Source organism: Pan troglodytes, chromosome 7 (genome assembly GCF_028858775.2).
Source record: "Pan troglodytes isolate AG18354 chromosome 7, NHGRI_mPanTro3-v2.0_pri, whole genome shotgun sequence".
NCBI classification, from domain to species: domain Eukaryota; kingdom Metazoa; phylum Chordata; class Mammalia; order Primates; family Hominidae; genus Pan; species Pan troglodytes.
This window is the reverse complement of record NC_072405.2, coordinates 70,099,126-70,112,140: the sequence shown is the minus strand read 5'-3', so window position 1 is coordinate 70,112,140 and position 13,015 is coordinate 70,099,126. Positions and strand designations below refer to the sequence as shown.

General features: G+C 41.7%; 1 protein-coding gene across 43 annotated transcripts in view; it reads left to right on the top strand.

The window, feature by feature from the left end:
• ASPH (aspartate beta-hydroxylase) overlaps window positions 1–13,015 on the top strand; it is a 213,598-nt gene that overhangs the window by 192,340 nt on the left and 8,243 nt on the right. For 37 of the 43 annotated variants that reach the window (XM_519784.8, XM_063817142.1, XM_063817140.1 and 34 more), the window contains 2 exons: window positions 4,393–4,484; window positions 4,855–4,988. In XM_519784.8, coding sequence (XP_519784.7) covers window positions 4,393–4,484; window positions 4,855–4,988 — 226 coding nt within the window. Of the gene's footprint in view, window positions 1–4,392; window positions 4,485–4,854; window positions 5,037–13,015 lie in introns of all 43 variants that reach the window. The other 6 variants (XM_063817143.1, XM_063817145.1, XM_063817144.1 and 3 more) reach the window with 1 other exon arrangement.

Here is a 13,015-nt window from a genome sequence, read left to right as displayed (position 1 = left end):
TGAAGATGAGATTTGGGTGGGGATGCAGCCAAACCATATCACTAGGGATGAGAAAATGACGTGTGAGGACACAAGAAGAAGGTGGCCACCTAGGAGCCAAGAAAAGAGGCCTCAGGAGAAACCAAGCCTGGCCACACCTTAATTTTGGACTTTCAGCCTCCAGAACTGTGAGAAAATACACTTCTGTTGTTTAAGCCACTCAGTCTGTGGTATTTGCTTGTGGCAGCCCTAGCGAACTGATACAGTATCCAAGTAGTTTCATTAGGACTGAACTATGTTTTTTTAAAGGACTGGCTTTTTAGAGTTGAAGGAAAAAACCAGAATCAGCAAATATAAATAATGATTTTGTTCCCCAAAAATAACTTTTAAAATTGTTACGTGAATATTATGGAACATCTATTTTGCTCTTATCTTAATAAGTGCCACCAACAGTGATTAAAATATGCCACACATGTGCAGTCATTTTTTTCTTCCAGAGCCCATGGGAAAGGTGCTAACTGACCCCAACAGCCTTTCTGAATAAGCTGAGGCTGAACCTCTAAGTCCTTCTCAACACAGTGTTCTAGGTGGCTGCTAGCAACTGATCAGAATTGTCATGCAAAATGGAACCTGTTGTTGCCCCAGAAGTAGAGCCTTGAAATTTATAAAAGATACAACCCAGGATATCAGCTCCATGAATAGCCCTCACAAAGTATATTCATGTGTAAGAAGTGATAAATTTAAATGATTCTTCCAGATTTGCATTGGCTGTTAGATCTCTTTCTAGAGCTATTTTCCCAAAGAAGCAAGGTTTATTACTTCTTGAGGGTTAGTTTAACGTTGGTGAGAAATAATCAAACGACAACAAAGCCACAGTGAGTTGCAGATGCTGGGCATTCCTCTTCAGGCTGAGTTAACTGGTTTGCTCCTGCACAGCTGCCTTCTAACTTACAATGCAACAAAATGAGAAATTATGCTTTAAAGCATAGGCTTTGGAAACCAACAATCCTAGGTTAGAGTCCTGGATGCACCGCTTGTTAGCTGTGTGATGTGTGCATGTCCCTGAATCTCTGAGCTTCAAATCCCTCATCTGAAAAATGGCAAATAGTGCCTCAAGTATGGGGTTGTTACTAGGATCAGTGAGCACTAGATGAAAGACTTGGCACAGTTATCCAATATATGATAGTAATATTATATTTTTATGGTCTAACAATAGCACATGATGTAATAACAGTAGTGGAGAGGTGGTCTCTGGTCTGATTAAGAGCATGAACACTGGGTCCAGTCTGGCTGAATTGAAATTCCTGCTCTGCTGTTCGCTATGTGACCCCTCTGTGGCTCAATTGCCTTTCTATAAAATACAACACTAATTGAGCCTTCTTATGACATGTTGTAGACATCAAATGAGGCACTCTCATCATGCAGAGTGGCTCCTGGCCTGTTGTGAGCATCAAGGAACTGCCGTTGCATTCCTTGGACCCTCATGATCAGACGTGAATAGTTAAAATGACCAGTGACAGTGCATGAATGCCCAGAGTCTACTGCACAGAGAATCTGGGTTTACAGACCAAAAAGATAAATGTGTCTAAAGAGCTAGAGGTGTTCTCTAATTCCTTGAAAATCTCAGGGACACAACCCATTTGGTTACCCATTCATCACCTGTCATTCAGGTAAGGCACATCTGTTCTCCAGGTAGCACATGCTCAGCCACCTGGTGCTTGTGAGAACTCCAGGCCACCTATGGTTGTTCCCCAAGCCACCAGTTTCACTTAACTGCTGCCTGGACAGCACAGAGCTCAGAATTGGGGACTCCTGCCAAGCAGCCCCAGGCCCTGCATACCAGAAGACTTGGAAAGCCCAGGCTCAAAAACACTTTACGATGACTCGTAGGTTTATGTAATATTCACCCAAACTGACATTTATTGTTCATTTGGGGAACTCCATTAATAACTAAAAATAGCAATTAACATTTTATTCAATTAAGAGCCAAAAAGGTTACTTAGAAAAAGCTGTTTTCTAAAACATTGAGCTCCATTTGATTGGGGTGAATACCTTTTAGTTGCGTTTTTTGTAACTCTTATTTTATTCTCAGTATGTGATTATCTTAGGACACAATTAACATTAATTAAATAAAATTAAACTCAGCTTTAGATGTAGCAGTCTCTTTTAGGAATCTTGAATAGGGAATTAAAATGTCTCTGACTTTTAAAAATCCCATTGTTTTACTCCCCCGTTAGAGCAGATGATATTGTGTACATTCTGAGCACATCTTCCCTAATAAGCAGGGGCTTTATAGAGTGTAAAGAAATTTGCATAGTTCAGGAAACTTAAATGACATGTCCCAGAATCTGTGCTCTTGACAGTTAATCATAGAATATGTCCCCTCTCAAAGACGCCTTCTTCATTTAAATCCTATTCTTTATCATCATATAAAGGATGATCTGGATATGGAAAAGACATTAAATTCCAATAAAAATAGTGTTTTGGCAACTAATATAGTCCTAGAAATGCATTTCTAAGTTAGAAATATAATATAAGCTATTTTCCTTCTTTAGGGGATGTATTAGTTTCCTGTGGCTGGTGTAACAAATTACCACAAAACTTAATAGCTTAAAACACAGACACATTTATTATCTTATAGTTCTAGAGGTCAGAAGTCTACAATAGATCACACTGAGCTAAAATACAAGTGTCACCAGGGCTGTATTCCCTCTGGAGTCTCCAGCTTCTAGAGGCTGCCCACATTCCCCGGCTTGTGGCCCCCTTCCATCTTCAGAGCCAGCAGTGGCCAGTCAAGTCTTTCTCATACTGTATCACTCTGACACTTACTCATCTGCCTCCTCCTCCCACATTTAAGGATGCTGTGATTACCTTGGGCCCATCCAAGTAATCTTGGATAATCTCCCTATTTTAATGTGAGCTGATAAGAAATCTCAGTGCCACTTACAGCCTTAATTCCCTCTTGCATGAAAGATAACATATTCACAGGTTATGGGATGAGGGTATGGACATCTTTTGGGAGCTAACTATTATTTTGCCTGTCACAGGGGAAAAAATAAGTACAGTTGGCCTTTGAACAACATGAATTTGAATGTTATGGGTCCGCTTATGTAAGAATTTTTGTCAATATATTGGAAATTTTTTTGAGATTTGTGGCAATCTGAAAATAACTTGCAGATGAGCCTTATAGCCTGGAAATATTTTTTAAAATTAAGAAAAATTAGGTATGTCATGAATGCATGAAATATATATAGGTACTAATCTATTTTATTATTTACTATATATATACAAATCTATTATAAAGAAATAAAATGTATCAACATATGCATGGAAGCACTTACAGACCATACATAGCACCATTCATAGTCAAGAGAAATGTAAACAAACATGAAGATGCAGTGTTAAATCATAACTCCATTAAATTAACTGTAGTACAGATTATACTACTGTAATAATTTCATAGCTGCTTCCTGTTGCTATTCGGCAAGCTCAAGTGTTTTCAGTATCCGCTTAAAATACCATGTGATACTGTCGTCTCCATGTGAGCAGTTCCTGTCTCTGGTAAATTGCATATCACGGTGAAAAGTGGTCTCTTATGGTTCTTGTGTATTTTTCCTTGTGTTTAATGCAATGCTGCAAACCTCGAATAACACCATGGGACCTATACAAAGAGCAACTAATGATGATGGACACGCTGCCAAGAAGCAGAGAAAAGTCATGACCCTACAAGAAAAAGTTGAATTGATTGATATGTACTGTAGATTAAGGTCTGTACCTGTAGTTGCAGGCCATTTCAGACATTCAATTCATCTTGTAAACAGATGATGTAAACTTATGGTATTGATAAAATACAGTACAGTACTGTAAAAGTATTTTCTCTTCCTTATTATTTTCTTAATACCATTTTCTTTTTTTCAGCTTACTTTAGTGTAAGACTATAGTATAGAATACATATAACATACAAAATACGTTAATCAACTATTTATGATATAGGGTAAGTCTTCCAGTCAACAGTAGGCTATTAGTTGTTAAGTTTTTGGGGAGTCAAAAGTTATACACAGGTTTTCGGCTGCATGGAGGATCGAAGCCCCTAATCCCTGTGTTATTCAAGGTCAAAGGCCTTTAACCTGTGTCTTTTCTGTTAGACATTCTTAGTCAAATAGTCCAACACCGAGTGAAGAATTTGGATCCCTGCTCTGCCAGTCACTACCGATTGGAGCAAGACACGTCTTCTTTATTGATAAATTTTTATTTATTTCCAATAAGCCTTTTGCATTCCTACTTCATCTTCTCATGTTTACTCAATCTTCTCATTCCTGCAGTGAGGATGACATATAGCTCTCACCTCATCTAAATGGGATAAGTTTAAGCTTTACTGTGATTTGTTTCCAACAATTATGTTATTTATTCCAGGAAGAAGAAATGAAAATGCCTGCAAAGGAGCTCCTAAAACCTGTACCTTACTAGAAAAGTTCCCCGAGACAACAGGATGCAGAAGAGGACAGGTACCAAGAGTGTCGTGCTGGGGAGAATACAATTAATTGTTAGGAATAAGGGCGTGTTGACCTTTACAAAGAAATGGTTGTTTCCTTTGGCCCAATGAATGCCTCTTTTTACATGCCCTTTTTACTGAAACATAATTTTATGTGGTTGACGTCAGAATTGAGGGTGGAAAATGTTCAGTGTTTATAGCTTTGTGGAAAATGTAAGTGCTTATTTTTAGTTCCTTCACAAAGAAATAAGACTTGAATATAAATATTAAATCTTACAAAGGCTCTAATCCAAATTGACAGTAATTTTGTACTGTCACCTTAACTTAGCAGTTCCTCCATACCTTGATAAATGGCTGAATGGAGTGTCATGTTTTCTATGCAGATCAAATATTCCATCATGCACCCCGGGACTCACGTGTGGCCGCACACAGGGCCCACAAACTGCAGGCTCCGAATGCACCTGGGCTTGGTGATTCCCAAGGAAGGCTGCAAGATTCGATGTGCCAACGAGACCAAGTATGGGTCCTCTGTTATCCGTCATATCCGTCACCTCAGAGGATGAGGGTTTGTTACAACACAGTTGTGTTCCTTTGGATTACTTATCTTCTTTTGTAGCTGAAGTAGACTGGAGCAAAGTGATATTAATACAAACTCTTAAGTCTGTATCCCTTCTTGGTGCTTTCTATTAGCCTGGAGACATTGCCCAGCTCTAGGGCTGCCCTCCATTATTTCTCGGCAGAGTACTTATCCAGTTGAGAAGCTGCCTTGTTTCTCTCTCTGGGTAGACAGATGTGCATTCAGAGTCAGCCAACATGCATTGAGCCCTGCAGATGTTATGCATTGTGCTTCCTGCTTTGCAACTTGACTTATTCATGATTACAAGAAGTCCCCCTAACTGAAGAACTCACCCCATGATATTTATACATTTTGATATAGAGGAGATGGTATGGTGCAATGGAAGCTGGCTGCCTTTTTCAAATCCCAGCTCTGCCACCTAACCTGTGTAACCTTGGCTAGTTACTTAATCCCTTCAAACATCAGCCTTCTTGCTTTAAAATTGGCAGTGATAACATCTACTTTGCAGGGTTGTTGTATGGATTAACTGGAATAATGCCTGCAAGGTGCTCAGTCCATGTTCTGGTATCAGTCGGGACGTGATGAATGTTAGATCTCCTCTCCCTCCCTTGCGTGTTACTTTCCTAATCCTGACAGGTTTATTCATGATCTTTTGAACAAACCATACTTGCTCTGGCTTCTGTACCTATGATGCTGATAATCTCTGTCCCTAGAATGCCCGTCTTTTCACCTGTCCAAAATAAAACCTATTACTAAGATCCAATTTAGTTTTATAAAAATAGAACCTCTCAGAGTATATATCCTCAGTAATCCCATTCCTATCTTCTATTACTCTTTATTCATTAATATATATTACCCTTATCTCCATAGCAAGCTGTATGTAAGCTCCTGGAGATCAGAAACCAAGTTATTGTTGTCTTACACATTTATTATTGTCCTTAGTAGAGGTCTGAGTGAGGATGAGTGTTCAGGGGTCTGCGGAATTGTCTATTTGATTATTGGCAGATAACTGCCCTGGGCAGCCCATGGTGCTGTGGGAAATTCAGAGATGACTCAGAAGGGGCCGTCATCTTCTGAGGACACACCTAGCAAGGTGTGTCTGCTCAGGAAGATAACACAAGATTGAAGGCCACAGTGGTCATAGAAGAGGTACTACAGATGGCCTCTCTACAGATAAGCTAAAAATACTACAGATGGCTCCATGAGCAGGAGCCTCACCTGCTCACAGACACTCAACTTGCAGAGTGGCGGTTTTTAAAGACAAGAAGGATTCTGACATTGAAAGCTAAAGAGGGGTATTCTGGAACAGTATCCATTAAAGGCACAGAGGCCAAAAATTATGGCCACATATGAAGAATATTGAATAATAATTCTGCAGCCAGCAGTGTATGGTACATAAAGAATAAGGTTGCAAAGTGAAAGAGTCTTTTAGAAACTAAATCATAGGAGGCTTTGAATCCCAAACTAATGGGATCAGACCTTTGTTAGGAAGTTACTGTGGAACCCGTGGGTGAATCCTATGGGGACAGTGGGAAGAACAATTAGCAGGCTGTCACAGAAGCCCACCCAAAAGATAAACAGAGCTGGAATTGGGATGCTGGAAAGAAATGGAGACTAGAGAGCAGATACAAGAGCTATCAGGTGACTCTTGAATTTGTGGTACAGGAATGGGTCATCCAAGATGCTGCTGCAATCGCAGTCTTTGGACAGTGGAGGGTGGTGATGCTTGAGCAAACCTTGGGAATTTGGGAGGCATGAGGCAAGTTCAAGGAAAGGAAAATGAATTTAGTGCTTATGTATTTTATTTAGTTGCTATGGGAACACACTTGTAGAACCATCCAGGAGGTGGCTGGAAATAGAGACCTGGCACTCAGGGGAGAAGGTAAGTCTAGAGATAAAGATTTGAGAGTCAGACTCAGCAGGAACTTCTAGAGGAAGCTTGAGACAATCGAAGGATGACAGAAATGAAAAGGTTCCATGAAAACATCTGTATTTAGAAGAGAAGGAGGAAGGAGAACCAAGAAGGAAATGGGGCAAGAAAGGCAAAATCGGGTAGACCAGGAGGAGGAATCAGGGATCACTGGACAGGTAGAAGTTTCTTCAGGCATGGAATGAATCTTGTCTTACACTGGGAACTCGGTTTGGGTCTTCAGGGTCTCTCTGCCAAAGTGAAAAGGAGCAGGGACACATTGGGTGATGCGAGGAATTCAGAGAGGAGGTGGGAGAATGCTGGAGCAGGCAGAGATTGACAAGGTAACTCCTTGGAGATCACATGAGAGCATGAGGCAGTGGAGATGGAGAAGAGCACCCAGCCTCATGCCTCAGTGCTCCTTAGGCTTTTACAGCCTATTTGTTCTTTCACCAGCTCACTTGCTCTCTCCCTCACCTCCGACCTCCTATTTTTTCTCTCTCCCTCCCTCCCTTCTTTCCTTCCTCCTCCCTCCCTTCTTTCCTTTCTGCCTGCCTGCCTCCCTCTCTCCCTCCCTCCTTCCCTCCCTGCCCCCCCGCCTCCTGCCTCCCTGCCTTCCTGCCTTCCTGCCTTCCTCCTTCTCTTCTGTATTCTGCTTGTAGATACTTGGAACAAAATCACTAGAGAAAAATCCACTTAGGACCAGGCAAGGTGGTTCATGCCTATAATCCCAGAACTTTGGGTGCCCAAGGCAGGAGGATTGCTTGAGGCCAGGAGTTCAAGACCAGCCTGAGCAACACAGTAAGACCCTGTCTCCACAAAAACAAGTTTTTTTGTTTTTGTTTTGTTTTGTTTTTGAGACAGAGTCTCGCTCTGTCGCCCAGGCTGGAGTACAGTGAGGCGATCTCGGCTCACTGCAAGCTCTGCCTCCCAGGTTCACGCTATTTTCCTGCCTCAGCCTCCGAAGTAGCTGGGACTACAGGCGCCCGCCACCACACCTGGCTAATTTTCTGTATTTTTAGTAGAAACGGGGTTTCACCATGTTAGCCAGGATGGTCTCGATCTCCTGACCTTGTGATCTGCCTGGGCCTCCCAAAATTCTGGGATTACAGGCATGAGCCACCACGCTCAGCCACAGAAACAACTTTTTAAAAAATTGCCCAGGAGTTCAAGGCTGCAGTGAGCTGTGATTACACAACTGCACTCCAGCCTGGGTGACAGCAAGACCCTGTCTAAAATTAAAAAAAAAAAAATCTACTTAGGCATAGGCAGGGAGAGGAAGAGAGATGGAACTGAGCCTAGTCTTCAGTAGCCTGATGCAGAAAGAGAAAGCCAAGATTGGAAGAATGGGTGTGGCAGCCAAGAATGGGAGCAGGTGGATGGTGCCAGGAGGCTTAGCACAAAGTCACAGAGGGCTTAAGATGCATGTTGCGCATGGTGGCATGGGCCTCCAGTGGCTGAGGCAGGAGGATCACCAGAGCCCAGAAGTTTGAGGCTGCAGTGAGCCATGACTGCGCCACTGCACGCCAACAAACATAGTGAGACCCCATCTCTTTAAAAAAACAAAAAAACAAATGCAGGAGTGATGCTGGGAGACCTGCCTCAGGAGCACATTTGTAGGTGCATTCCCCACCCCAGGCTCCCAGCAAACACCTTGTGTCCATGCTTGATAAAGAAAACAACCACCAACCCCTCCCCTAAAGCTTAAAACATAATTAGGTTAACCATCTTCACCTAGCAGAGGCAGAGGAGGGTTAGAAGGACCACTGCAGCCTACTCAGAGTGGGGGTCTCGAATGAGAATATTAACTTGGCAGCCCCTCAGTTTCTGCTGAGGTAAAACACAACCTACTTTGTGTGACAGGATGGAGCTGCTGATAATAATAATTTGCCGACGATGTATCTTGCAAATCCACAGTGATTATTTAAAAGTGCTTGCAACTCACCTGCCTATTATTGGGCCAGGGAGACTGCAATGCTTCTGTCCTCTCCTCCCTGAAGAGTTGCTGAGCACAGGGGTCCTTCTGCCTCACCATGACTGCTGGTCAGCAGCCCTTCTCCACGTTCTTTTTATTTTACCAGCTTTATGTTGTGTTACATTCTCATCCTTAATATTTCTTAATTCAAGGGTGGTTGAGTTGGGCTTAGCACTTCATTACAAAATAGTACTTTTCATAAGAGAAATGGGTCAATTAAAGTGCTGTGCAATGCTTCCAGTGAAAAGAGCTAGAAATCTGATAGTAGACAGTTTGTAAACTCTGAGGACAGAAAGAGTCTAGTATGAAATCTGGAAGTTCTGTGCTATGATTGTAGAAGTACTTTTGGCATGGAAAGAAAAACACACACGCCAAGAAATCAGTTTCCTTGTGCTAGCCAAAGGCAGCAATTTTTCAGACTGTCTCAACTTCTAAAAGAGGAGGTTATCTGTAGCAATTTGTACATTGTTCTTTTCAGGTATTAATAATCAGATTAAGATTTCCACCAGTGTGTATACTGTTTAAATATTCCATCCCTGCAAAGCGTAGCGTAGCTCTCTGAGGATGAACTGGCAGGTATGCAGCCCTTACCACTGTAAATGAAATTATTATTTCAAATTAATAAATGCCTTCTGATTAGAAAACTGATACACATCCCTCACACATAATTTGTATAACACAGAGAAGCTCAATAAAAATGTATTGTTTTATCCCAATACCCAGAGCTATTGCCAGGTGCTTCTCAATGTCTATATATGTGTATTGATGATAATGATGACAGTAATAATATACGTTGTTCCAAAATTATATCTATGTCAAACACAGCTCTAAGCACTCTACATACATTAACTGATTCATGCTTATGGCAATCCTGTATAATTAGGATTATTAAAATTCCTGTTTTACAGTGGAGGAGACTGAAGTATAAAGATAAGTAACTTGCCTGAGGCTGACATTTATATATGTTTCCTAAGGCTGCCACAACAAATTATCACAAACTGAATGACTTACAACAACAGAAATGTATTATTTCGTGGTTCTGGAGGCCAAAGTATAAAATTAGGGTGTTGGCAGGGTTGTTCCTTCTGGAGGCTCTAAGGGAGAATCTGTTCCCCTGTCCTAGCTTCTGGCTGCTGGCAGCCCTTGGTGTTCTTTGGTTTATAGACACGTCACTTCAGTCGCTGCCTCTGTGTTCACATTGCTTTCTCCCTGAGTCTTCTCCTCTTTTCTTTTCTAAGAACATTTATCATTGGATTTAGGGCCTACCCTAATCCAGGTTGATCTCATCTCAAAATCCTTAACTTAATTCAATCTGCAAAGATCTTTTTTCCAAATCAGGTGATAGTCTCAGGTTCCAGATGGATCTATCATTTTTAGCAGGGAAGGGGGACAGGGCGGCTTATGGTGACATTCAGCCCACTACAATATTAGTAGTGGGTTCAGTCCCAGGCATTCTGGCTTGAAAGTTTGTGTCCTAGACATGATCACATAGCTTTGCTTGGGCTTTTTGGATTTTGTTGTAGTTTATAAAATTAGGATCATGCTGTACTTATAAGGTGATCACTTCAAATGCTGGGTTTTGTTTCCAGACAAGTAGAGAAAGCAGCTGGGAGTTTCCCTTTCTGGGCCTTCTGTTCATGTCACCTCAGGGGGACCATGCTTTGTGGTCTGTAAAATAAGCTCGTTAGAGCCAGGTGTGGTGGCTCACACCTGTAATCCCAGTACTTTGGGAGACCGAGGCAGGCGCATCACTTGAGGTCAGGAGTTCAAGACCAGCCTGACCAACATGGTGGAACCCAGTCTCTATAAAAATACAAAAATTAGCCGGGCGTGGTGGCTAATGCCTGTAATCCCAGCTACTCGGGAGGCTGAAGCAGTAGAATCACTTGAATAATGGAGGCGGAGGTTGCAGTGAGCTGAGATCACACCATTGAACTCCAGCCTGGGTGACAAGAGTGAAACTTCATCTCAAAAAGAAAGATAAGCTCATTAGCAATTTTGATCCAGAGCTGAGTAAGCTTGAGTCAGGGGATAAACATGTCCCCACCGAGTGGGAATTAATTGTTATACTCAGGAGGTGGCTGAGTTTGTGAGCTTTGAATGATCCCAGAGAGAAATTCATTCTTCTGAATCTCCAAGGGCATTCCACAATGTGCTGGAACTGTGCTAAGAGAAGGAACCGTGACCTTGGAGCTCTCCTGCAGATTCAGCATTATTGCCTGCCAATTACTAGCCTGAAATGTTGAACAAGACTGATAGGTTGTCAGGAAAGCACACATCTACATTAGCGTCACTTAGCGACAGACTGAAAAAATGAATTGGCAATCAATCATTTAATCCTATATAATTCTATATTGCTGTGGAAATAATGGCCTTCCTCCATAGACCTCAAGTATTTTATAACATATATTTTCATTCATTTCTCAAGGTTCCAGTTAGGAAGATTGTGTGAAAGTCATGCTAAAATATTAACAGTAAGAGAGGCTTAATTTTTTTAATCCATCATGAATTCCTCATAGACAATAATTTTTTAGTTTTCATAAAGTGTCCAAGGAGATAATTTTAAGACTTACTGTCTTAAAATTTTTGAATCACATGTGGAAGCTGCAATTTACCAAGTCATTTAGAGCCAAATATTTTCATCCCTCCTTTCTCCTTTTTTTACTATTCTCCCTGAAATCATAAACCTTCTGTTCCACAAGATATTCTCCCATCTTCATCTGCATTGCAGTGTGACCTTATCCACAGGTCATCACTGAAGCCTGCCCATCTAGGACAAAAAGGACAGTTTTTAACCAGATAGGATGTTTTCCTGAAGGTTTGTTATTGAATAGTAACATTTTTTCCTCTTCTTTCATTTGAGCAACTTGGTGAGTTAAACACATCCATACCATGTCTTGACCCCTGCTCTGTGACCCAGTGGTGTGTCTGTGGCTGTTCCTACACATGAGTACATAGAAAGTGCACACGTACATTTCTCTACCTCCACAGGGAATGGCAGTTCCCATACGGAAAATGGATTAGGTTCCAAACATTTGTTTGTTGAACCGATTGGTGAAAAGTTGGGATCCATTTTTCTCTGGCAATAGTAAATGATGTGTGGCGGTTTCTAGGTCAGCTCCCAGAAGCTTTTTAACTAATAATCTTTATTAATAGGGCTCTAGAACCAGTGACTATTTATAGTAATGTTTCTGCAGGAAAAAATGCATCCTGAGCTTTTATTTCAGATTTTAGTGTTATGTATCTTCATAAAAACATATTAAGAACGTTGAAGTCTCATGACTTGGGTTCAAATCCTGGCTTTCCCTCTTGTAAAGAGTAACTCTATACAACTTACATAACCTCATTAAGCCTCAATATCCCCATCTGTATATTAGGAAGAGTAAAAGTATGTCTTTGTATGGTTTTGAGTATTAAAGTAATCCATATGCATGCACTCAGAACTGTATTTTTAAAGTGTTGTGTGGTAAATGCACTCAGTATATTTGAGCTTTTATTATCCTCCTGTCTGATTGCTGCAGAAATGGAGACTTCTGTCCTTACGTTCCAGGGAGTGAGATCAAACACTCTCATAACACTGGAGGTGGTGCTTAGAGCCTGGAGTGAGTACTTTGACAGCGATGGGGGAAGGGACTTTAAGGAGTTAGGAAGGAGGAGTGAAATAGGAGCTGGTCGTGTGGGCCAGGGCAGGTGAAGGAATGGTACAGATAGGGGCGTGATTTGATAGGCCTGGAGCTGGGAGGGACCCTGGAGAAGGGAGGTGTGACAAGAATGCAGCAGAGACCCTCTCCCTCTACTCACATCTCTCCTTTTTCTCTGTGCCCCTACCCTGGAACTGGAGAGGTAGGGGAAAGGAGGAAGGCATCCCATCTCTACAGCCCTATTGTCAGAGGCATTTGAACCAGAGCAGCTCCATCTTGAATAGGGGCTGGGTAAAATGAGGCTGAGACCTACTGGGCTGCATTCCCAGATGGTTAAGGCATTCTAAGTCACAGGATGAGATAGGAGGTCAGCCAAAGATACAGGTCATACAGACCTTGCTGATAAAACAGGTTGCAGTAAAGAAGCCGGCTAAAACCCACC